The 23,106-nt window shown below is 39.0% G+C and overlaps 4 protein-coding genes across 4 annotated transcripts; all 4 read left to right on the forward strand.

Moving 5' to 3' along the window:
- Positions 1–4,375: 4,375 nt before the first annotated feature.
- Positions 4,376–5,549, forward strand: LOC116201427 (casparian strip membrane protein 1-like). Its single transcript, XM_031532667.1, has 3 exons — positions 4,376–4,810; positions 4,939–5,062; positions 5,147–5,549. The coding sequence occupies exons 1-3, from the start codon at positions 4,530–4,532 to the stop codon at positions 5,360–5,362; spliced, it is 621 nt and encodes a 206-aa protein (XP_031388527.1). The 5' UTR covers positions 4,376–4,529; the 3' UTR covers positions 5,363–5,549.
- A 2,091-nt stretch (positions 5,550–7,640) lies between these two features.
- Positions 7,641–10,404, forward strand: LOC116200212 (heat shock cognate 70 kDa protein-like). The gene is made up of 3 exons (XM_031531000.1): positions 7,641–8,580; positions 8,675–9,093; positions 9,271–10,404. The coding sequence occupies exons 1-3, from the start codon at positions 7,989–7,991 to the stop codon at positions 10,222–10,224; spliced, it is 1,965 nt and encodes a 654-aa protein (XP_031386860.1). The 5' UTR covers positions 7,641–7,988; the 3' UTR covers positions 10,225–10,404.
- Positions 10,405–15,908: 5,504 nt separating this feature from the next.
- On the forward strand, positions 15,909–20,697 carry LOC116198720 (probable pre-mRNA-splicing factor ATP-dependent RNA helicase DEAH5). Its single transcript, XM_031528943.1, has 2 exons — positions 15,909–19,339; positions 20,072–20,697. Exons 1-2 carry the CDS (start codon positions 16,128–16,130, stop codon positions 20,463–20,465), a joined length of 3,606 nt encoding a protein of 1,201 aa, XP_031384803.1. The 5' UTR covers positions 15,909–16,127; the 3' UTR covers positions 20,466–20,697.
- A 1,123-nt stretch (positions 20,698–21,820) lies between these two features.
- On the forward strand, positions 21,821–23,094 carry LOC116198723. Its single transcript, XM_031528945.1, has 2 exons — positions 21,821–22,481; positions 22,562–23,094. Exons 1-2 carry the CDS (start codon positions 22,367–22,369, stop codon positions 22,786–22,788), a joined length of 342 nt encoding a protein of 113 aa, XP_031384805.1. The 5' UTR covers positions 21,821–22,366; the 3' UTR covers positions 22,789–23,094.
- The last annotated feature ends 12 nt before the right edge of the window (positions 23,095–23,106 follow it).

Genomic DNA, 23,106 nt, shown 5'->3' on the forward strand with positions numbered 1-23,106 from the left:
TTTATTAAAGCAATTACTTAATTCTTATTCAAGTAAATTTTTTTCATCAAATAATACCGGTTATTAAGTGAAAAATCATGGAAAGCATATTAATTCTTTGAAAATATTAATTATTAATATTTTTGCAAATTTAATTTTATATATAGTTTACAGCTTTGAATTATATGTTTATTGGCTAAGAAATGCTAAAATTGAATTATAGAATCAAATAAAATTAATTAAGTTCAATATTGTTATATATTTCTATTTAAAAAATTAATTACTTTAAACTCTTTATTACATGGCTTCTCATCTAATCTATGAAGGTAGTTTGACCCACACCGATTAACTCCCAATTTATCTCTTTGACATGTGGTACTATCTTATTAACCTTAGAATGACACATGACGCAACCTCGTTAAATCCCCTTTTGCGTTTTGCTATCATATAGATTGTACATTAATATATTGTATTAAATGATGTAATCTAAATATAATAATTCACCCAAAAAAAATAATAATAACATGCAAATAAATGCGAGTAGGATATATAACGCATATATATAATAACACCGCCCATGCATGTACACGCCACCAACACTAGTACTTATAAAGTTGTACAATTTTTGGAACATGAGGAGGAGAGTATGCCATAGTCTACACTCTTGCAAATTTTTTGTTTTATTTTATTTTAATATATTTTAATATACTATATTACAATTTCTGTTTCGTCCTTATTAGGCAATTTAAAAATAATTGCGACCTTCTTATTTTATTTCCCCTTTAACTATTGAATTTATTTGAATATGTAATAAATTACTAACAAAAACTATATACTTTGTACTATTAAGCATTATGTAATTTATAATATGATATATTTTCATTACATTGTAATGAATTAAGATATGATATTTTATATTTATTAGGCATTTTACAAATGAAAACATGAAAATATTAATATTATATAGTTACAACTTTTACTTTTTTTAACTTAATAACTAATTTACTGTATTATATATTTTACTTAATTTTTAGTGAATAGAAAAAGAAAAGAAAGAAATTTCATTTCATTAGAAAATCTACAAATATATATATATATATATATATATATAAAGAGAATGCATTATATAATTACAATCTTTTTGTTTTCTTTTAGTTTAATAATTAGTTTATTGAACTTTTTTCTTCGAAAAATAAGATTTGATCCGTATAGTATACAAATACAAAGCAATTTCAATCTCAATAAAATGCATACTTTAGGTACTAAAAAAATATTTTTTTTATAAACATTAGATCCATAGTAATAATATATATGTGTATATATATTGAAAATTTAAGCAAATATTAGTTATGAAATATTTAGCGCTATGATGTATTTGTCATCATAGATTTAAAATTGAATGAAATTTGTTACGATACTTTACATTAATTGCAAGAATCAATTTTTTTTTGAAGAAAAAGTCATTATAGGAAAATTATTCCTTATTTAATATTTCAACCATATGATAGGCTAAATTACTCATATAGAATAATAGATGCATATGGAAGGTACTGATTGAGATTTTACATTGTTTTTTTCTAATTATTTATTTTTAAAATTAAGAATCATATATAATGATTTAGAATAATGGAACCCCTTACTAAACGTTGATAGTGTATGATCAATCGGGGTGTAGAAGGTCTCGGATAGTGAGACAAGTGTTGAGTCCCCAAAGAGATTTTATTTTGAGTTAACATTTCATAATATTTTATCCTTCCAAGTTCCAGTGGTTACAATTAATTAAACTATTTTCCGCTTAATTTACTCATAAAAAGATTTCATATTGAATGTTTCATTTCCATGAAATAAGTGAAAATGATTATATAAATGAATATGTGGATTTTGTGACGATTTTATTTAAATTATTAATTCCTCAGTTTTAGAAATTAGAAATAATTTATTGCAATTTAAATTTCTTGAACAATTAAGAATCGGCTAATAATCAATAAATTTATTGAAATAGTTTTGCTCCTCTCTTGGTTGCCGAAAATGTCAATTCTTTATTCTTATACATTCTTCTGATTGATTATTGATCATCTCTATATAGTATATATGCTTACTACTTCAATCCACACGTGCTTTCTTTGTGGGGGTAAAAGCTAAAAGTATATTACGTAGCAGTTGGTAACAAAATTAAATTTGATTTAATTTAATTTAGTTTGATTTGAAAATATGAAATATAATTGAGAAAAGTATATGAAAGAATTTAAAAAAAAGTAAAAAAGTAATGATTGTGTTGTTAAATTAGAAAAAAGTGTTGAAATTGAGAAAAAATATTGAATAGTTGAGAAAATTCAGTATAAAAAATTAATTGTAATAATATATAAGAAAAAACATGAGATATAATTTGAAGAAAAAGATAATAAAAAAAGAGAGTAAGGATTGTGTTGAGAGAAAAGTTAAATTAAGTTAAATAAAATCAAATTTTATTACCAAACATTTATTCATGCTGTGGAAGGAAAGCAATATACTGAACTAGCCAGCAGGTTAGTATGTTTGATGTAAGAATACAGGTCTTCTTAAACAAAGTTAAGTAAACAATATAATTTAAATATATGAAAATATACGAACACATTAATGTACATATATATGTATCATGATATCCGAAAATCCATTGGTCCTGATTAGTCCAACTCGAGCCGGGTTAGTTTACTATGGGATAACAAGCTCTCACAGCCTGTATTTTCTTTATCCACAATATTCAAATCCGAAATCTCGCTTAAGAAAAACAAACGTCGAATTGCTTGAATCAACTCATTGTCATTCTTCCTTCTAATTTCTTGTTTCCTGCTTTCTTTCTTTTTCTTTTGCTTTTTAGGGCGAAGTCTTTCTTTCTTTTTCATTATTCATTTTATTCCCGATACAACATGCATGGCCAATATATAAGCGACCGATCGCATTGGATTTTATTGTCCACGATCTCATCTCCCAACAATATCCTTATTGTATCGTAAGCAACTCATCTTCAGTCGGTTTGGTCGGTTGCGCAGAACGAAAATTTTAGTTGTTATTAGAAATTAATTAATAAACACAGATCACATTCTCTTCAAAAGAAAAAAAAATCCTGAATTTTTGAGTATTGCTTTACTTGCAGAATTGAGGTGTTGGTGTCTGAACTTTGGAATATTAAAGGACAGAAAAAAAAAAGAGCCCAGATATACGAAGTATATACTGAAGAATGAGTGGTCAATAGTTACTAACCTCTACATGTTCTTCTCAGCTGATCAGAAAAACCATATGGTTGGAATTGCGAACCAAATAAAGCTGTCAGAATGAATTGCTAATGGAGAAGTTAGCCAGGCCCCCAAGGGTTTGGAGAGGGATGAAGAAGATAACGATCAACAATTTCGGGATAGAGCTGTGCTATACCCTCCGATTCGGATTTTCCGAATCAGTGGGGGTGGCATTTTCATAATAATCATGAAAAGCAGGGTCACTTTGATTCACAGAGGAGTTCGGAGGATATTCCTTCGAAATAATTACGGTTTTGGGATCTAAGTGCAGCGACACTTATTCTTGGTCCGAAAACAAAAAGTTATTGGAATAATTCTCATCAATAAGGGGTTCTGTGCCCTGTTACTTACGTATGTCATGTAATTTTATCCGCTTGACGGGTTGGCGACTGGAATATCAGAGGTGTGATATGGGCATTGGTAACTAAAGACCTTCATGGGCTGGTGTGGGCTAATCGAGAGCTCTATGGTCTATGGGCTGAAAGGTAATATATGGGCTCCAGCAAACATGATATTTATCGAGATCTATAATTTTTTCGGTTATACGAGCACAAGTTCACAAGAAAATAAAAGTTAAATAAATGAACACAAACGGTTCCACTAATAAAAATCGAATTTGAAATTTTTTTATTCTTAAACTAGAGTGTTGTCACTGCAATATCCCTTTCGACTCAATTGAGCCTGATTAATCAAGTCTAGCCGGATTGGCCCACTAAAAAGTAAAGCTCTTGTAAAGTGAATTTTCCGCACTCACAATTACTACAACTCGAGACCTTACTTAAATGAAACAAGCGCCGAACCGCTTAGAGTTGACTCAAAAATTGTAATTTTAGATTGTGGGTGCTGCTGGAGTGGGACGATTAAATAGAGAGGTTTTCTTTTTTTCTTTTCTTTTTTTTTTGGGGTTGACTATAGAGAATGTTGTGGTAGGACAAACTAAACCATGTGCATTATTTTATCTTACATAAGAACAAAAAAAATATAGTACTAATGATTGAAGTCAAACGTATATGATATCGGTGTTTTACCTTTTTGAGACGCTATGGCAAGAATGTTCCTCTAATGTGGGAGAGGTTAGCAACAACTCCTTTGCTGGCTACTTGTTATTATGTTATCCTCGTGCGTTCCATCTATATATAATGTTCACCGGTTTAGTCATCTCCATCAACAATCTCAGAGTTCAATATATCTCCTCTCCCCCGATCATATCTCGAGCTTGATCACTAGTATCAAAGGCTTGGCTAGCTAGCATATTCGAGTACGCTATCAATATCGGAAATGATGAAGAGAGGAGACTATACCACCATCGATGTCCCCGAGTCAGCCGCCCGGTCTTCTTCCTCCAAAGAGAAAGCGCCGGCTATGGTAGCTGCTGCACCTGTGCCAAGGCCTACTGGGTGGAATAAGGGACTCGCAATATTCGACTTAATTCTCAGGATAAGTGCTATAGTGGCCGCTCTGGCTGCGGCTGCTTCCATGGGAACCAGCGAAGAGACTCTTCCTTTCTTCACCCAGTTCTTCCAGTTTCAAGCAGGATACGATGATATCCCGACCTTTCAGTGAGCATATATATACATATATATATAGTCTCTCATTCGCTGATTTCATAAGCAAAACAAACCAATACATAGCAAAGAATTCCAAGATTATATTGGTTTAACATACGGACAATGTCTCGTAACTGCAGATTTTTCGTGATTGCGATGGCCATAGTGGGTGGCTACTTGGTTCTTTCGCTTCCTTTCTCCATAGTATGCATGGTTCGTCCGCATGCAGCTGGGCCGAGGCTCCTCCTTCTCATCTCGGACTTGGTATTTCAATGTTTCGCCTCCACCTATAAATTATATGATTAGTATGGAAAGATTATAAGTGAGGTTTTTCCATGTTAACTGCAGGTGGCGCTGACTCTGACCACAGCAGCTGGTGCAGCGGCAGCTGCCATGTCCTACTTGGCCCACAACGGCAATCCGAATGCGAACTGGCTGCCATTCTGTCAGCAGTTTGGTGATTTCTGCCAGAAGGCTACTGGAGCTGTAGTGGGGTCCTTCATTGCGGCGGTCCTGCTATCGGTGATGGTCCTGATCTCCACGGTGGCTCTCCGAAGAGTCTGATCGAGCATCCGGTGTTTTGTCTCCGTTTCTCTGTTTATAATGCTATTTCATGTGTGAATGTGTGTTTGAAGACAAATGAGGATGTGTGGCCTGCTTAAGATTCTTGTATGGAAGTGATTGAAAATGAAAATGTAAGAGCAATTAATCCAATCCATCTCCACCTTTGACCACCGCACAAATTATATTATTGATCTCTCAGACCTGGAATCTTACCACATTTTGGGCTCTATGTCGACAACATCCTTGCCCGCCATCACCACCGATCAACCTCATTGTACATATGTTGTATCACCACCGACCAATCTCGTTGGATCAAATGCCGTATGTCCTTAACAATAGCATCGTTATCACCTGCAACATCTCGACAAGAGAGGATGATATTGGAAACCACATCAGAATCAACCTCGAGAATCAGTTTCCTCACTCCCAATTGCCATGCCACTTCGAGACCTGTCTTCACACCCGAAAACTCAGCTGCTACAGACGTTGTAAAGCAGACGTTCTGCGCAAAACCAGCAAGCCATCAGCCATTCTCATCGAGAATGAAGATCCCCAGCACCCGGCACAGTCCCAAGATTGCCTTTTGCCATTTTCTTTCTTTCATTTCAGAAGCTTTGAAAAAAGAATATAACAAAAAAAGAGATAACACCCATCGTTGAATACTATCCTCTTCTGTAGAAAATTTTATACACCGAAGCTGTGTCCGGGTCATGCCCATGGTTTTATATATATATATATACACACACACATTGATTTACCTATTCTTTTAGCAATAATTAACTTGAAAACCTATAAACGTGACGAATATCATGGGTAAATTTCTTTTTTGTACAACTTCAAAAATTATTTCTTTTTCACCATCTTATTTGAAAATATGATTTGGTTACGGTGCGAGTTTTCTTTTAAATTTGGGATTTGGATTGAATATCGATATTGATTTTTAAAGTGAACAATTGAAAACCGTATATAATAGACTTTTCTTTTGTGGGACTTGCAACCCATCATGATTTTTTATTTTGGTGTATTGAGTTATGAACTTGATTTATTTTACTAGTTTGTGGATTATGGGTTCAAAATTATTTTTCAAACTGATTTTTTTTTATTACAAAGGAGATCAAGCCTAGTACAATGGAAGATAAATACTAAAAAACTTATAAAGGGACACAGGTAGTCTCATTAGGTGTCAAACCTACGACCTTTATATCAACAGGCGAGGGCGTGCGCCACTAAATTATATCCTATTTTGATTTATTCATTTATTAATTGAAATGAGATCCATCAAGTATGAAGCTTTTGTGATTTTCTTGGTAAATAAAATTGGTCTAGATATAGCCCATATTTTTTTTCGGTGAATTAGATATAGCCCATATAGGAATTGAATGACCCATTTAATTTTGTAATCTGATTTTAAATTTTAATTCTAACTTTAACTCTACTCACTACACAACAAAAGTCAACAACGCAATTATTACTTTTTCATTTTTATTCAATTTTTTAAACATTCAATTTAATTTTTAATAATAAATTATCTCAACTATTCATTATTTTTTATACAATTCAACAATACAAGCATTATTTTTTTTCAACTATTCATTATTTTTCACACTTTTTCTCATAATTCAACATCACAATCATTACAAACTAATTAAAATCAAAACTTAACTCAACTCAACTCTAAAACCAAACACACTAGAATTGTTCATAGTATAATAGGGGCAACACAAACCCAAAAGAATATTTGATTATTTGATTAAAAAAAAAATCGAATTTTTATTTGGTTTTATTTTGGAAAAAATGATTTGAATATGGATACAGTTTTCAATTTTTGAGAAATTGAATTTATAGTTTGGTTACTATCTCTACCAAAAAACATGCTAAACCAAAATTGAATTGAAAACCCAGGAAATTATAATTTTCCTTTGAGAATAGTGAGGAAATCTTTTATATATATATATATATATATATAAATATATAACCTGCGTTGCAGGTGTTAAGTGACTTATGTCATAAGTCAATAGTCGATCGACATCTATGGCTACAAATCTATAACACGATATTGTTCAAGGAAAAAAAGAAAATAATATCAGGTCATTATTCATCCATTACATATAAAACTTTATCTTCGAGTTACCACACTAGCACCCTGGCCAATTTGATCGACAGAAGGGCATCGCATCATCACTTTGCTTTCAGATTTCTCCACAGTTCTTACAATTCGTGCACAGTCACTGAAGAGTCAATTGTTACGGCTATTCCACAACACATTCCTCGTACGCAAACTCAACTCTGTCGACAAATCATCATCAAATTTCCGAAAAGTAAAAAAAGTGGAGTTTCCCTCGAGCTAAACACCAAGACAGAACAATTTCCAGAACGCACCAGAACTCCCCTGCATCTTCTCGACTGATCCTCCCTTCCGTTCCACCTGTCTCCCTCTCCGCCGCTCAGCTCAGCTCCTTCACCGCCCCTCCAGCGTATAAACTTCCACGACCGGCCACCCACCCTACTCATATATATCCACCTTTCCTACCCGAGTTCCATAGCTATAAAGACTAAAGTTCTGCCCTTACATTGTCACTGCCCAGGCGAAAGAGTAAAGTAGATAGTTTCAAATTTACTTCGTAACATGGCTTCATCCAGGGCCGAAGGTAAGGCGATCGGGATCGATCTCGGGACGACGTACAGCTGCGTTGGTGTGTGGCAGCATGACCGGGTCGAGATCATCCCCAACGACCAGGGGAACCGCACCACCCCCTCCTACGTGGCCTTCACAGACACCGAGCGGCTCATCGGCGATGCTGCCAAGAACCAGGTCGCCATGAACCCCCGCAACACCGTGTTCGACGCCAAGCGCCTCATCGGCCGGCGGTTCTCTGACCCGACCGTGCAGAGCGACATGCTCCACTGGCCCTTCAGGGTCATCCCTGGGCCGGGGGACAAGCCGATGATCGTGGTCACGTACAAGGGCGAGGAGAAGCAGTTCGCGCCCGAGGAGATCTCCTCAATGGTCCTTACCAAGATGAAGGAGGTGGGCGAGTCCTTCCTGGGCCAGACCATCAAAAACGCGGTCGTGACCGTCCCGGCCTACTTCAACGATTCCCAGAGGCAGGCCACGAAGGACGCTGGGGCGATCGCGGGGTTGAACGTCTTGAGGATCATTAACGAGCCGACTGCTGCTGCGATCGCGTATGGGCTCGACAAGAAGGCCTCCAGGACAGGTGTGTTGGATGAATCCATTATTGTCTTTAGGATGTCTATCTGTTTATGCGGTCGGTTCGGTTGTCTAACTTTCAGTTGTTTCGTTACCTACAGGGGAGAAGAATGTTCTCATATTCGACCTCGGCGGCGGGACCTTTGATGTCTCGATCCTGACGATCGAGGAAGGGATCTTCGAGGTCAAGGCCACCGCTGGGGACACTCATCTCGGGGGCGAGGACTTCGACAACAGGCTGGTGAACCACTTCGTGCAGGAGTTCAAGAGGAAGCAAAAGAAAGACATCAGCGGAAATCCTCGTGCTTTAAGGAGGCTGAGGACTGCGTGCGAGCGGGCCAAGAGGACCCTGTCTTCCACCAGCCAGACGACCATTGAGATCGATTCTTTGTACGAGGGGGTCGACTTCTATGCCACGATCACGAGGGCAAGGTTCGAGGAGCTCAACATGGACCTGTTCCTCAAGTGTATGGAGCCCGTCGAGAAGTGCCTCCGTGATGCTAAACTGGACAAGGGTCAGGTGCGTTAAGAACGTGTTCTAGGCCTAATTCGGTTTTCCAGTACTGTTTAGCACCAACTATCAGGATCATCTTAATTGACACAGCATCGATTAGTAATCGTATTCTGTTGCTTTGTGAGAGAAATCTCGGTGCTGATTGGAGTTGATAATCTAACATAAATCTCTGTTTCTATTCAGGTGAATGATGTAGTGCTTGTGGGCGGGTCGACTAGGATTCCGAAAGTGCAGCAGCTGCTGCAGGATTTCTTCAATGGCAAGGAACTCTGCAAAAGCATTAACCCTGACGAGGCCGTGGCCTATGGGGCGGCTGTCCAGGCAGCAATCCTGACGGGAGAAGGGGATGAGAAGGTCCAGGACCTACTCCTCCTCGATGTGACCCCTCTCAGCCTCGGCCTTGAGACAGCTGGTGGCATCATGACGGTCCTGATCCCGAGGAACACCACGATCCCGACCAAGAAAGAACAGGTCTTCTCAACCTACTCTGATAACCAGCCTGGAGTCTTGATCCAGGTCTATGAGGGGGAGAGGGCACGCACCAAGGACAACAATCTCTTGGGCACCTTCGAGCTGAAGGGCATCCCTCCCGCACCAAGGGGAGTGCCCCAGATCAATGTCACCTTCGATATCGATGCTAATGGGATCCTGAACGTCACGGCAGAGGACAGGACTGCAGGGCTGAAGAATCAGATTACGATCACAAATGATAAGGGGAGGCTGAGCAAGGACGACATCGAGAGGATGGTGCAGGAGGCAGAGCGGTACAAGGCCGAGGACGAGGAGGTGAAGAAGAAGGTCGAGGCCAAGAATTCATTGGAGAACTATGCATACAACATGCGGAATACTGTCCGGGACGAGAAGTTTGCTGGCAAGCTTGACCCAGCGGACAAGGAAAAGATCGAGAAGGCAGTGGATGAAACGATAGACTGGCTCGACAGGAATCAGCTGGCTGAGGTGGAAGAGCTGGAGGACAAGTTGAAGGAATTGGAGGGGCTGTGCAACCCCATCATTGCCAAGATGTATCAGGGAGCTGGAACCGGGGAGGGGCCGATGGGAGGCGGGACTGAGATGCCACACGGAGGATCTGGGTCGGATGGCACTGGGGCTGGTCCGAAGATTGAGGAGGTTGATTGAGCATGTGTGATTGGTAGTCCAGTGTTAGTATGTTACGGAGATGTGTCAGTCTTTAGGCTTATTATGGTTTCGTACGGTTTGATCTCTTTTGTAGGTTTGTACAGAACAGAAGAGGTGGTGTGAGTTTACGGTTATTCAATGCAGGAGCCTTTTAGAACCGAAATTGTTAGAATCTCTAAACTTGCATTCCTTCTGTTAAAGCATCTTCCAAATCTGTCAATCGGAAAGGAAGAATCGGTCGCCTTCGATCCTCGCTGCAAACGTCTTTAGACTGAACCTAGCTCGGGGTCCTGCTGCAGCTGAAAATGCAGCTGCTTCCTGCTTGAGTGGGACCGAGCCGTCATGGCGCCCGCTTCTGCTGCATAATGTATTAGATGTGAAGTTACCTCTTATCTTGCTTCTGCTGCATATTGTATCAGATGTGAAGATCCCTCTCATCCCTTGGGACTTCTATAGCGTAAGTAGCACCGAGGCCGAACAAGATTCGTGCTGAAACCGATCTGTGTTAAGGTGGTATAGTATTATTGATCAGTAACTTGCTCGGAATCTATTGCCCATTTTATACATCGCATCACATAATAAAAATAGATTTAGGTGACAAATTATTCCCAAAAATCTTAAAGAAAGAAAAAAGAAAAGGAACTATGCAAGAGATCATTCCAAATTCACATTAGCGTATGGTCCAAGCCGATGAACGACAAATTGAATTTCGCTTATTGTTTGAAGCATCTATTATTTGATGGATTCTTATGTTTAGTTCTGCAGTAGAGATTCTCATGAAAATCTTAGGCGGGATGGGATTCGTGGACATTGGATTCTCCACACTGGAATTCCTTGAAGATGATAGGAGGTTTTAGATGAAGACTCTTTAGCTGCTGGCGTTCCGTGTGTGTCTTCTCCCCGGTCACTCCAGGAGGTGATAATAGCTCCTTTATCTTGCAATCGGTTAACCGCTTGAGCATTTTTATTTATTTTTGGTAAATTTCGATGACGCATCCTGTAATCTATAATTATTACATATAAAAGTATGATAAATTTCTTCAATTTTAATTATTTTAAAAATACTCTTATATCCTTGTGACTTTTTTGTTGCAGCATTTTAGATTCGTTACTTTTGGTCATATGCTTTCATAATGCATATATACAATTTTTTTCTCTTTTAATTGACATATTTACTCTCATATCTATTTCAATCGAGTTAGTCTCTATTGGAGGTACGTTTGTCATATCTTTTTCATATCGATTATAATTTTAAAACTTTGTTGTATTAAATGTTCGTTACCTAGAGATTTCACACAATCTTTATTTCTTGGATCCTTTTTATGCTTTCGATTACAAAAGTTAAAAATATGAAATTTTTCTCCAACTATTCATACTTTTGCCCTCACTTAAATATTAATAGTACAAATTTGCTCCTTTGCATAATTAACATAAATCAAATTAATTCTTGAAAGCACTATACAATTTGATAAATGTCCCTACATTCAAATAATGCGAGGGAAATAACCTTTCAAACAATATTTCAAGAGATCCTTATATCCCCTAGGGCTAAATAAAATTTATCGTTTAATTTTTTATTTTTATTAAAAAAATTATATCTTCTTTGTTATAGTATAGAACTATAAAGTTATGATCGGAAAAATAAAGAGAAACTTATAATTTAATAAAAAGTTAAATTTGATAGTTAAATTAGTATAAAAAATGTAATCATCAAATACTATTTCATATTTGGTTAAATAATTTTCTGGTGAAAGAATGTAATTACTAAAGAGACGTGACTATTCAAAGCGATGCATCTGTTTCTACTATATATACATTTTAGTTTCCCAATAGACATAGAAAAATCATTTTAATTCCATTTGCCCTCTAAAACTTTTCTTCTTGGTAGTTTCATTATGAAGTCTCAAATGATTCTCAATGTTGTTGCTCGAAAATCTCGATATTCTTGATATTGTATTTCAATAGGTATCTCATCATTTATAAAAATCTACTCGCTTATAATCTATAGTGTCTTTATGGGTCTTTAATACAGAATATTTACGTTTAATTCTCGAATAATTTTTTTTATCGATTTTACTGTTTTTTAAGGATATCATTGGTTTTCCTCTCCGTTAAGAGATATTATTTGATTGTCTTTTAGTATTTTTTTTTCTAATTTTTTCTTCATGCTCTTGCTCATATTTTCATAGAAAGCAGGAAATTGAGTGGTAGGGGCCTTTGTCCAGCAACCACCACTCGCCGCCGACTTCATCAAGGGCGATGGTGCCCTTCGACGAACCACCACCGACCAGGTCTGCTTTTCTCTTTCATTTTTCAAATCTCGTAAGTTTCCTCTTTATGTGTATATATAATTGTTCTAATTTTTTTAGAATTTACATATTTTAGGTTTATCTTTTGAAATAGAAAAAATTCAAAATATTGGAAAGGCTTTATTAAAATATTAACAAATGTTATGTCCCGTTTATACAAAAATAAATATTTTGATTTGAAAGAAACAAATATTTCAAATGTTTTTATTTTTTTGGTACTTATTCCAAATAAAAATTGAAAAGAAATTAAAATTATATGTAATTTACAAATAAAATAAGATTAACAATAATTATTAATTACTTTCGAGGTAATTTTTTACAACGAATTAGAATTATAAGCAATTAGACAATCTTTTTGTTGATATTTTACTTTTCTCTCATTTTCCTTCAACAATGTTCAATCTTTTTGCTCTTGATTAGCAATGATTTTAATTCTGCATTCGACTAAGGCCTTTTATATTAATTAGTTATTGCTCACGTTTTAATTTTGCGCATTTTAAAAATTCATTATATGTGTATTATAACAAGAACATTAACTTACTAACGTACTTAAAATGAATATTTGTCATAATTTTTTTCGATTAAATATTAGAATTGAAAATTTTTTCTTCTTTTGTTTCAATTAACTACTTTAAAATTCCAACAAATATATAATAGCATAGGAATGTGAAATATTAAAATATGATACCTTGACTTCTAATATTAACCTTAATTTTTTAAAAGAAAATTGACTTAATTCTAGCAAAAAAATTGAATTAATTATTTATAATTATTGATATCAAATTAGGTTATATCTAAATAAAAAAATTATCAATATACATTAATGATACTAAGTTGTTCATATTTATTGATTTGGTATCTTTAAACCAACTGATAAGATTAATGATGGTGTTATAATTAATTATATATTTTCTAACATTTTATAATTATTATGTCGTACACTTAATCGAGAAACCTTTTACGTGCAACGTACGTGTAGATTCACTAATTTGTTAAATGGTCAGCGACACTTTTTTTTTTTCAAAAATTAGTCACACACCACCTTTCTTTCCGCTGATATCGCACCAAGAGTATTAGTTTTTGCCATGCGGATGCCTTGTCACCAAGTCCGAATCCTACCCGAATCCAACCCGATTTTATATATTATAAACACGCATACATATATACAGATCTTCAAAAGGAAGCACGAGCTGGACGACAATGAATGCAAGGTTTCTCAATCACCAAAATTTCTTCACCTCCATCTCACAAAACCCTCACGTTCAATCACTTCTCCCACTAACCAAGGATTCAACTTTCAAGATTCATTAAGGGTTGTTTTCAATTCGTCTAAGTGTTTTCATGTTTGCTATTCTATCGAGAATTTTAGGGATTTCGTTTGGTGCGTTCCTCATTCAAAAATTCTGAATGAATGTCTTGATTGTTGGAGACTATTTTGAGGGCTATCTCTTTTAATTATGTCCCATGAGCTTCTTTATGACCGAGCCCCAAAATTCCTGATGCTCTTTCATTCTTTCTGCCTTTTGTGTCCTTCGATTATTTGCCTTTTCCTTTAATTATATGTAAAGGGTTGAATGATGGTTTCATCCTCTCGGTTGCTTCTAATTTTATCGATTACATGAACACTTGTACTTATTCATTTGCGTTTCTTTTTTCGGGATTTCTAATGCCTTTATCTGAAATTTTTCGGTCCAGTGTGAGGATTCTGATCCTATATTATCAATTAGCTGTCACCTGGGTTGGAGAAGTTAGATTATTGAGGTGACACCGACTATTATTGGACGATGGAACTTAAGCGTAGTTCGCGATAGAAGATCAGAAAAGAAAAAACACCCAATCTGATATTGAGCATGTATGTGATTTCAGGATCAATTCTTCATCTGAAACTTAGAGAGTTTATAGCATTGAAAGGCTGAAACTTCTTCCCTGCATATGTCATGTTGAATAATTCCTTTTTCTGGGTTATATGGCTTTTAGTAAATTCTTTGCTAAGAAAATGCCTCCAGTTTATCTTTCTGTGGAGATGAATATGCAGGTCTCTTTTTCAGGCAGAATTCGATCGTTATTTGCTTGGCAACATTATACAACTGAAATGGGAAGTTCATAGAATTTGAAAGGAAGCACGAGTCTTGTCAGGCCTAAACTTTACCATATGAAGGAAAGCGAGGATAATTATTTCAACATCCAAAAAAAGGCAATAAACGGGAAGTTCATAGAAGTTGAAAGGGAGCACGTGTCTTATCAGACGTAAACTTTACCATCTGAAAGAGGTAATCACTATTGCGATCCATCCCGACAGCTGATAATAAAACACCCCCAGACTGCCCCTTTAGATGACGTCCATCTAAACCAATAAAAGACCTACGCCCTTCAATAAAACCAGTCTTGGATGCGTCTAAGCAAACAAACACTCGTTTGAACCTAAGAGGTTCAATCGAGTTCTCTTGTCTCTCACAATAATTTATTTTCACAATGCTTCCGGGATTGTGTTGCAAGATCATATTTGCATAAGTAGGCAATAAGCTAAAGGAACGAGCATGATCACCTTCACTCATCTTCTTTGCTTTACTTCGAGCTCGGTAAAGCTTTCTTCAATGTGGTACAATTCCATACTTGGAATTCACTTGCTGATGCATAAGTTCGTAGCTCATATCTGGTTCTGCACTAAGCTCTTCGAACAACTTCTCAGCAATCCAAGTCGATGTTACCTCTCTGTTCTTGTTGGGCTTGACACTTGTATGTAAGCTTCTCAATGTTTTAATCTTTAACGTCACCTTATCGGTGGTCCAGGAGGCATGTATCCGCCAAGGACATCTATTAGCTGCGCATATGACAGTCATTCACGATTTTTCATTCTTTTTTCTTATAATCTCAAAGCCCTCTTGCACAACGTAGTCTCTTAGTGCCCTCCTAAAATCATGAATAGTTGGAAAAATCATTCCTTCCTTCAAATTGATCTTGCCATCCAGTCCCCATTTGAAATAATTGAGGTATGATGTTAAGCCCATCACCCCAACCCAATAAATTAATATCTTCACAGTCGGAAAGCCCATCATTATTATCTGCTACTTCATTATCCGAGATCTCACTACCTTGAAAATCAATGGAGTCATCGCCGAGGTTCACCCCATCAACTACGTTGTGCTCGTCATCTTCGAACTCGAAAGAGTAAGAACTTTCATCTACCACGTACCTAATCCTTGTTATTATAAGTAAAAAAAATAAAAAAGGAAAAGAAAAAAAAACGAGGTACTTGTCATTTGCAAGCCTAACCAATCACAATGGGCCGAGCGGCCCGTCCGGGTCATCGAATAAGCCGGCCCAGAGAGCCAATTCCAGCAGCTCGTCCCTCTCTAATCGGTCGGTTGGGACACAAGCTGACAGCACCCGTAAGAAAGACCATAGAAGATGGAAGCAACCGCATGGCAGAGATTTTCCTAAATCTCATGAAAAATTAGGGTTTTTGGCGATTGGAAAATTTCCAGCCCTCGCCCGAATCGATCCTCAACATCGAGTTTCATCTCATCTCCCTTCGGATTCGAAACCTCAATCGGCTCCTTTGGTGGTTTCCTCCGAGCGGATCTATCCACAACCATGCCGGCAGCTACGTCTACGGAGGACGAATTGAAGGAGTTGGAGAAGTTCTCCCTCGTCTCCAAGGTATGCTCGGAGCTCGACACTCATTTGGGTTTGGGGGACAAAGTAGTCGCCGCGTACATCATCGACCTGGGCCAGAGCTGCGAGTCGGTGGATGAGTTCGAGGACAAGCTCAAGTCATTCGATATGCCGGATTACTTGGTACGTACCCTCTTCACTATAATCCATGCGATTCTGCCTGGGGATTCTAAGGGAGAGAAGCGGTCGAGTAAGGGCGATGATGGCGGCGGGAATGCTGATACAAAGTTCAAGGCTTTGGCGATCGCTGATAGTAGGGACAGGGTGAAGGAGCTCGAGAAGGAGCTGGAATTGGAGGTGCGGCAGCACCACAGGGAAGGCGAAGAGCAAGAGCAAGAGCGGGATAGGGATCGGGACAGGGATAGAGATAGAGATAGGGATAGAGATAGAGTTAGAGACAGGGATCGAGATAGGAGAGACCGGCACTGGGATACGGATAGATATGATCGGAGAAGTGAAAGGGGGCATAGAGACAGGGACAGGGACAGGGACAGGGAGAGAGATAGGGATAGGGATTATAGGGAGGAGGATGGTGATCGGAGGGGAAGAAGGCATGAATACCGATCGGAGAGAAGCAGGAGAGGTGGGTACGATGAAGAGGACACTGATGATAGAGAAGAGAGAAGGAATGGAAGGCACAGATCGGATGAGCCTGAGCTGTATCATGTTTACAAAGGAAGGGTTTCCAGAGTGATGGAGACTGGCTGTTTCGTACAGTTGAATGACTTAAAAGGGAAGGAGGGGCTGGTGCACATTTCTCAGATTGCCACCCGGAGGATTACCAATGCCAAGGATGTCGTGAAGCGGGATCAGGAGGTCTATGTCAAGGTGATTTCTGTTTCTGGTCAGAAGCTCAGTCTTTCGATGCGAGATGTGGACCAGCATACTGGGAAGGACTTGCTGCCACTGAAGAAGAGCGATAATGATGATACTGTTAGGACTAATCCCACGTCCGGCTCGAGGGAGGGTCCTGTTGTAAGAACTGGACTTTCAGGGATTAGAATTGTTGAAGAGAATGGTGTAGCGCCATCAAGGCGTCCACTGAAGAGAATGAGCTCACCAGAGAGGTGGGAAGCAACACAATTGATGGCTTCAGGCGTTCTGCCTATAAGTGAAAACCCAATGTATGATGAGGAGGGGGATGGACTGTTGTACCAAGAAGAGGGTGCTGAGGAGGAGCTCGAAATTGAGCTGAATGAGGATGAGCCTGCATTTTTGCAAGGCCAAACTAGGTACTCTGTCGACATGTCGCCTGTGAAGATCTTCAAGAATCCTGAAGGGTCCTTGAGTCGTGCTGCTGCACTCCAATCTGCCCTTATAAAAGAGCGCAGAGAAGTGAGGGAGCAACAGCAGAGAACGATGCTTGATTCTATACCCAAGGATCTTAATCGTCCGTGGGAAGACCCAATGCCAGAGACAGGTGAGAGGCATCTTGCTCAGGAACTTCGAGGTGTTGGCTTGTCTGCTTATAATGAGCCTGAGTGGAAGAAGGATGCTTTTGGTAAGGATGTCACCTTTGGGAAAAGAACAAAGCTCTCCATTCAAGAACAGAGGCAGAGCTTGCCTATCTATAAATTGAAGAAGGAGCTTGTGCAGGCTGTGCATGATAATCAGGTTCTTGTTGTCATTGGGGAGACTGGTTCGGGCAAAACTACTCAGGTCACTCAGTATCTAGCTGAGGCAGGGTACACCACCAGGGGAAAGATTGGATGTACTCAGCCTCGGAGAGTGGCGGCAACATCTGTGGCCAAGAGGGTGGCTGAAGAATTTGGTTGTCGTGTAGGGGAAGAGGTTGGTTATGCAATTCGATTTGAGGATTGCACAGGACCAGACACCGTGATCAAGTACATGACTGATGGTATGCTTCTGAGGGAGATATTGATAGATGAGAACCTTTCCCAGTACTCGGTAATCATGCTTGATGAAGCTCACGAGAGGACTATCCACACCGATGTACTCTTTGGACTTCTTAAGCAGTTGGTGAAAAGGAGACCTGACCTTCGAGTGATAGTGACATCTGCCACGCTTGATGCAGAGAAGTTTTCAGGGTATTTCTTCAATTGCAACATCTTCACAATTCCAGGGAGAACATTTCCTGTGGAGATCCTGTACACAAAGCAGCCGGAGAGTGATTATTTGGATGCAGCTCTTATCACTGTGTTGCAGATTCACTTGACGGAGCCAGAAGGAGATGTTCTCCTCTTCCTGACTGGTCAGGAGGAAATTGATTTTGCTTGCCAATCTCTGTACGAGAGAATGAAAGGATTGGGAAAAAATGTCCCTGAGCTAATTATTCTCCCTGTATATAGTGCCCTGCCCAGTGAAATGCAGTCAAGGATATTTGATCCTGCCCCTCCTGGGAAACGAAAGGTTGTGGTTGCTACTAATATTGCCGAAGCATCTCTGACAATTGATGGAATATTCTATGTTGTTGATCCTGGGTTTGCGAAGCAGAATGTTTACAATCCAAAGCAGGGGTTGGACTCACTTGTCATAACTCCAATTTCGCAAGCATCTGCCAAGCAAAGAGCAGGACGTGCAGGGCGTACAGGACCAGGAAAATGTTACCGTCTCTATACTGAAAGTGCATACCGGAATGAAATGTCTCCAACATCTATTCCTGAAATCCAAAGGATAAACCTCGGTTTGACTACGCTTACACTGAAGGCTATGGGGATAAATGATCTGTTATCGTTTGACTTCATGGACCCACCATCCCCACAAGCTCTTATTTCTGCCATGGAGCAGCTGTACAGCTTAGGAGCACTCGATGAGGAGGGCCTCCTGACTAAGTTGGGCAGGAAAATGGCCGAATTTCCTATTGAGCCTCCTCTGTCGAAGATGCTGCTTGCTAGTGTGGATCTGGGATGCAGCGATGAGATTTTAACTATTATTGCAATGATTCAGACGGGTAACATATTCTACAGGCCTAGAGAAAAACAAGCACAGGCAGATCAGAAGAGAGCCAAGTTTTTCCAGCCGGAGGGGGACCACCTGACCCTTCTGGCTGTATACGAGGCATGGAAAGCTAAAAATTTTTCTGGGCCTTGGTGTTTCGAGAATTTTGTCCAGTCTCGATCTTTGAGGAGAGCTCAAGATGTGAGGAAGCAGCTCCTATCAATCATGGACAAGTATGTATTTCTAACCTCTCCGTAGATATTTGATTTGCTCCTAATTTATTTGGTGAGTGTGCAACTGAGCTAGTCGCCATATCATAACTGCAGCATGCATTTTTTTAAAAATTTTTTTGGCTGTTTAGTTGTATGTTCTGTGGGTTTACATTGATGAGTTCTCGGCGTGTTTAGGTCCTTGAGCTTCAGTTGATGGTTGCATTACACTTCCTTTAACCATATTCGTGGGTTGGGTCCTGATGTGCATGTGTGACATCATATATATCTATATATATGTGTGTGTGCTTAATTGCAATTACGACACTCTTCAGTTGATGGTTGCATTACACTTGCTTTAACCTTTGCTTAGTGTAATGCGGTGGTTTCTATCTTTGGGATATATGCCAAATTCCGCTTGTTTGTTCTTTCCTCAACTGTTTAACCGGCTCCTAACCTCATCTTGGGTCTGTGATATTCGTCAATTGCCTCCTTTCTATCCAAGTGGTCAGATATCCTTCTTGGCTGTTTCAGGATGTTTTCTTAGCAGATGCTAATATTCCACATAAAAGGATAATAATGTTGGGCATATCTTGCAAAACTGATGTTCAACTTTTGAAAATGTTCTAATGGACGTTCCAACTTAATACATATCGCTTTCTGATTAGCTTTTCTAGTTGGTTAGACTGTTTGAGGCTGTGCTTATATTTTAATATTTGGTCAAGGCGCTAAATCATGCATGGTTGCAAATTTCAGGTATAAATTGGATGTTGTTAGCGCCGGCAAGAACTTCACGAAGATCCGGAAAGCAATCACAGCAGGGTTCTTCTTCCATGCAGCAAGGAAGGATCCACAGGAAGGGTACCGGACCTTAGTCGAGAACCAGCCTGTCTACATACATCCAAGCAGTGCCCTCTTCCAGAGGCAGCCCGACTGGGTGATATACCATGAGCTGGTGATGACCACAAAGGAGTATATGCGTGAGGTGACTGTGATTGACCCCAAGTGGCTTGTGGAGCTGGCACCAAGGTTCTTCAAGGTCGCAGACCCCACCAAGATGAGCAAGCGCAAGCGTCAGGAGCGCATAGAACCCCTCTACGACAGATACCACGAACCTAACTCTTGGCGTCTCAGCAAACGGCGTGCCTGAGGGATTATTTGTTTTGGTTTTGTTGCAGTATTTTCCTGAGCCTCAGGGATCAATATTCGTAGTATGTATGCTCTCTGAGATTGTTATGTAGATTGAGGTACGACGAATGAAAGGCCTCCCAATTTAAAGGTGAGTTATTAATTATCCGGAGATGGGAGGACTTTACAGAGTGCTGGTTCAAGGCACGATCCAGTTTCAATGAATCTGATCTGTACAGCAGCAATTCTTCACAGCTTCTCTGCTTCCGTTCGTTGTTTAATTTTGACTCGGATTTTACACCTTTTGCCGATACTTATTAGTTCTAGCCAGTGCTGCTTGCACTTAACGAAGTATTCGTTTCAAAAGTTAGACGAACCGCCCAAGTTCGTGTGGATTTAACATGGCAGACAGACAGTCCGAGTTCCGGTGGATCTAATGTTGGACCCTGTAGGCCACTGGCAGAGTCGTGCCTGCTCGATGACCCAAGATTCATCAATTAAAGAACAAGAATAATCTTTTATGCTCCTTTTTTTCCTTCCTTTTTCCTTCTCTTGTTTACCAAGAGATGTCTTTCAAGAATTCAGCCCAATCTGTATTTTGCCATGTCAATGTAGATCTCTTGCTAATGACTTGTATCGTCTTTAACTTGATTCAGAACGCCCTGGGAACGCCTTTCCTTTCTGACACGACTCTACTTTTTCAGTGTGTAATGCAATGACCCCGTTCATGGAAGTTTTGGATGTTCAGTTTTTAGATGGTCGTATATGCTTGCGAATTTAATGCATGGAGATAAAGGAAGCAATTACACAGACTGTGTTCTTCTCCACGGGTAGATGAAGGATCTGTAATGACATACAAGCCTAAACTCCTGGCATCGCTTGATGTGTTCGTTCCATATGCATTCAAATGGCTCTGATCATCACTGTGCTACTGAAGAAATATTTTTCTGTTTTTGCAGCTGGGGGCTTTTATCAGAGTTAGCAGCTGCGAGTAATGGTTGGTGGACCCGTAATCTCAAATTAGATGAAAATTAGTATTTCCATGGGCTGATTTAAGCATCAGAGGATTTCCTTTGCTGGAACGGGCATCACGGCCTCAGCATACAGTGAGCCGATTCTCCAAGGCTTCGTGACATCTGGTCAGTATGCTTTCCGTTTTGATGTTACTTTGCTTGCTTCATCAGAAAGTAAAAGACTTAACATATTTTATAATGGAAGCGGGGCATCTTATTCTCCTTCCAGCATAGAAAGGTACTTTTCAGTTTCTTAGTGGGTAATCTGTACCCCCTCTTTGTAGCTTTATTTGAGATATGAACAGATTTCTCATGCATCTTTCTTTGTACCTTTTAAGATAGAGGGAACTTCTTTTCTCAATATAATTAAGGTTCATGCCGGGCACAGGTTTTTTAGGTGTATGTATATTACATATAACACGTTTCACATGGCTAAGGAGTTTCTTTCGGCTAGATCTCATACTCCTTAACAGTTGCAGATTTGACCTTCACTCCTATCAGTAAACGGAAACAGCAGGAATCGCGTCAAAATAGAATTTGGCATGTACCGATTGACTAGAGAAAGCTAGAAGCATGTTTGGCTTCGGGAGTATGTACAGCTTTTCTTTTACGTTTACCACTTAATATTTCTCTGGCATCTTCGTTTGCCATATGTATATACATATACTGCGAGTCTGTGACTGATTCTGTAAAGGACAGGGCCCTCTCTTTAATTCGCTCCAGCTGCAATCTCCCATCTCCTCGATTTCTTTAGTATATGTTCTTTTAGCATTTCATCTGATAAATTTATGCCCTACAACGCTAGCACATTCTGCTTCGAGCTAAGCCTATCCTCAGTAGCGAGACAAACCTTTGCACCGAAAAGTTCACAGGAAAAGAGAGAGGGAAAAAGAACAGAGATAACGCGAACATGAGCATGAAACTTCTCGGTTGGCTCTTCTTGTCGTTGCTGTGCACTCAGGCTCTGTATGTTTTGGCTGTTGAAGGCTCATCTGCTTCCACACAAAGACAAGAAGAAGCTCGAGGTATGAACTTCAACTCATTCAATATTATCAGTATTGTTGTTGTATATCGAGACTTGCCTACTACAAAGTGCGTTATGCAGGTTTTAGCTTGACGGATGGATTGCCACAGGGAGGTGGTTTGGTCAGAGACAAGAAACAGGACATGGCTCCGGTTTCAAGGAAAAGTGGCAAAGGGAAGGGAGCCTATGGGGGTGCAAACGTTGTTCATCGACCAAATCCCAGAGCCTCAGCAGCACCTGCTTTAGTCGGCCCATCGTTTGTCATCTCGGTTCTGTTATTGGTGAGCTTAGGTTTCATCTTGGCTTGAAAAAAACTCAGTTGTTTTCATTTTCGTTGTACTAGCTAGATTTTGTGTTTTGCTTTTTGTTAAGCGTAATTTGGCTTGGAATTTGAACAAATTTTCCCTTTCAATGTCTAGTAATCTTTTTTTTTTTTTTCCTTCCTTAAATAACTTACAAAAGAGATGTCTTGGTTGTTTGTTCTCATAGGATTTGAGGTTTGTATTCAAGGACTTGATTGCTAGTTGTTTTGTAATTTTTGAGAAACATCTGTCGGATTACATACCGAAGCTATACTCGGTTCAGTATAAACTCCTCCTTTCCCTTTCTTCAAACTCCGGTTGAGA

The sequence above is a fragment of the Punica granatum genome, chromosome 3 (assembly GCF_007655135.1).
Source record: "Punica granatum isolate Tunisia-2019 chromosome 3, ASM765513v2, whole genome shotgun sequence".
Taxonomy (NCBI): Eukaryota; Viridiplantae; Streptophyta; class Magnoliopsida; order Myrtales; family Lythraceae; genus Punica; species Punica granatum.

Bases quoted from the DNA above. Each gene is read 5' to 3' on its own strand.
- LOC116201427 (XM_031532667.1), top strand. From the start codon at position 4,530: ATGATGAAGAGAGGAGACTATACCACCATCGATGTCCCCGAGTCAGCC. The intron at 4,811-4,938 runs GTGAGCATATAT...TCGTAACTGCAG, and splicing joins GATGATATCCCGACCTTTCA to ATTTTTCGTGATTGCGATGG. The intron at 5,063-5,146 runs GTATTTCAATGT...TGTTAACTGCAG, and splicing joins TCCTTCTCATCTCGGACTTG to GTGGCGCTGACTCTGACCAC.
- LOC116200212 (XM_031531000.1), top strand. From the start codon at position 7,989: ATGGCTTCATCCAGGGCCGAAGGTAAGGCGATCGGGATCGATCTCGGG. The intron at 8,581-8,674 runs GTGTGTTGGATG...CGTTACCTACAG, and splicing joins CAAGAAGGCCTCCAGGACAG to GGGAGAAGAATGTTCTCATA. The intron at 9,094-9,270 runs GTGCGTTAAGAA...GTTTCTATTCAG, and splicing joins CTAAACTGGACAAGGGTCAG to GTGAATGATGTAGTGCTTGT.
- LOC116198720 (XM_031528943.1), top strand. From the start codon at position 16,128: ATGCCGGCAGCTACGTCTACGGAGGACGAATTGAAGGAGTTGGAGAAG. The intron at 19,340-20,071 runs GTATGTATTTCT...TGCAAATTTCAG, and splicing joins CTCCTATCAATCATGGACAA to GTATAAATTGGATGTTGTTA.
- LOC116198723 (XM_031528945.1), top strand. From the start codon at position 22,367: ATGAGCATGAAACTTCTCGGTTGGCTCTTCTTGTCGTTGCTGTGCACT. The intron at 22,482-22,561 runs GTATGAACTTCA...TGCGTTATGCAG, and splicing joins AAGACAAGAAGAAGCTCGAG to GTTTTAGCTTGACGGATGGA.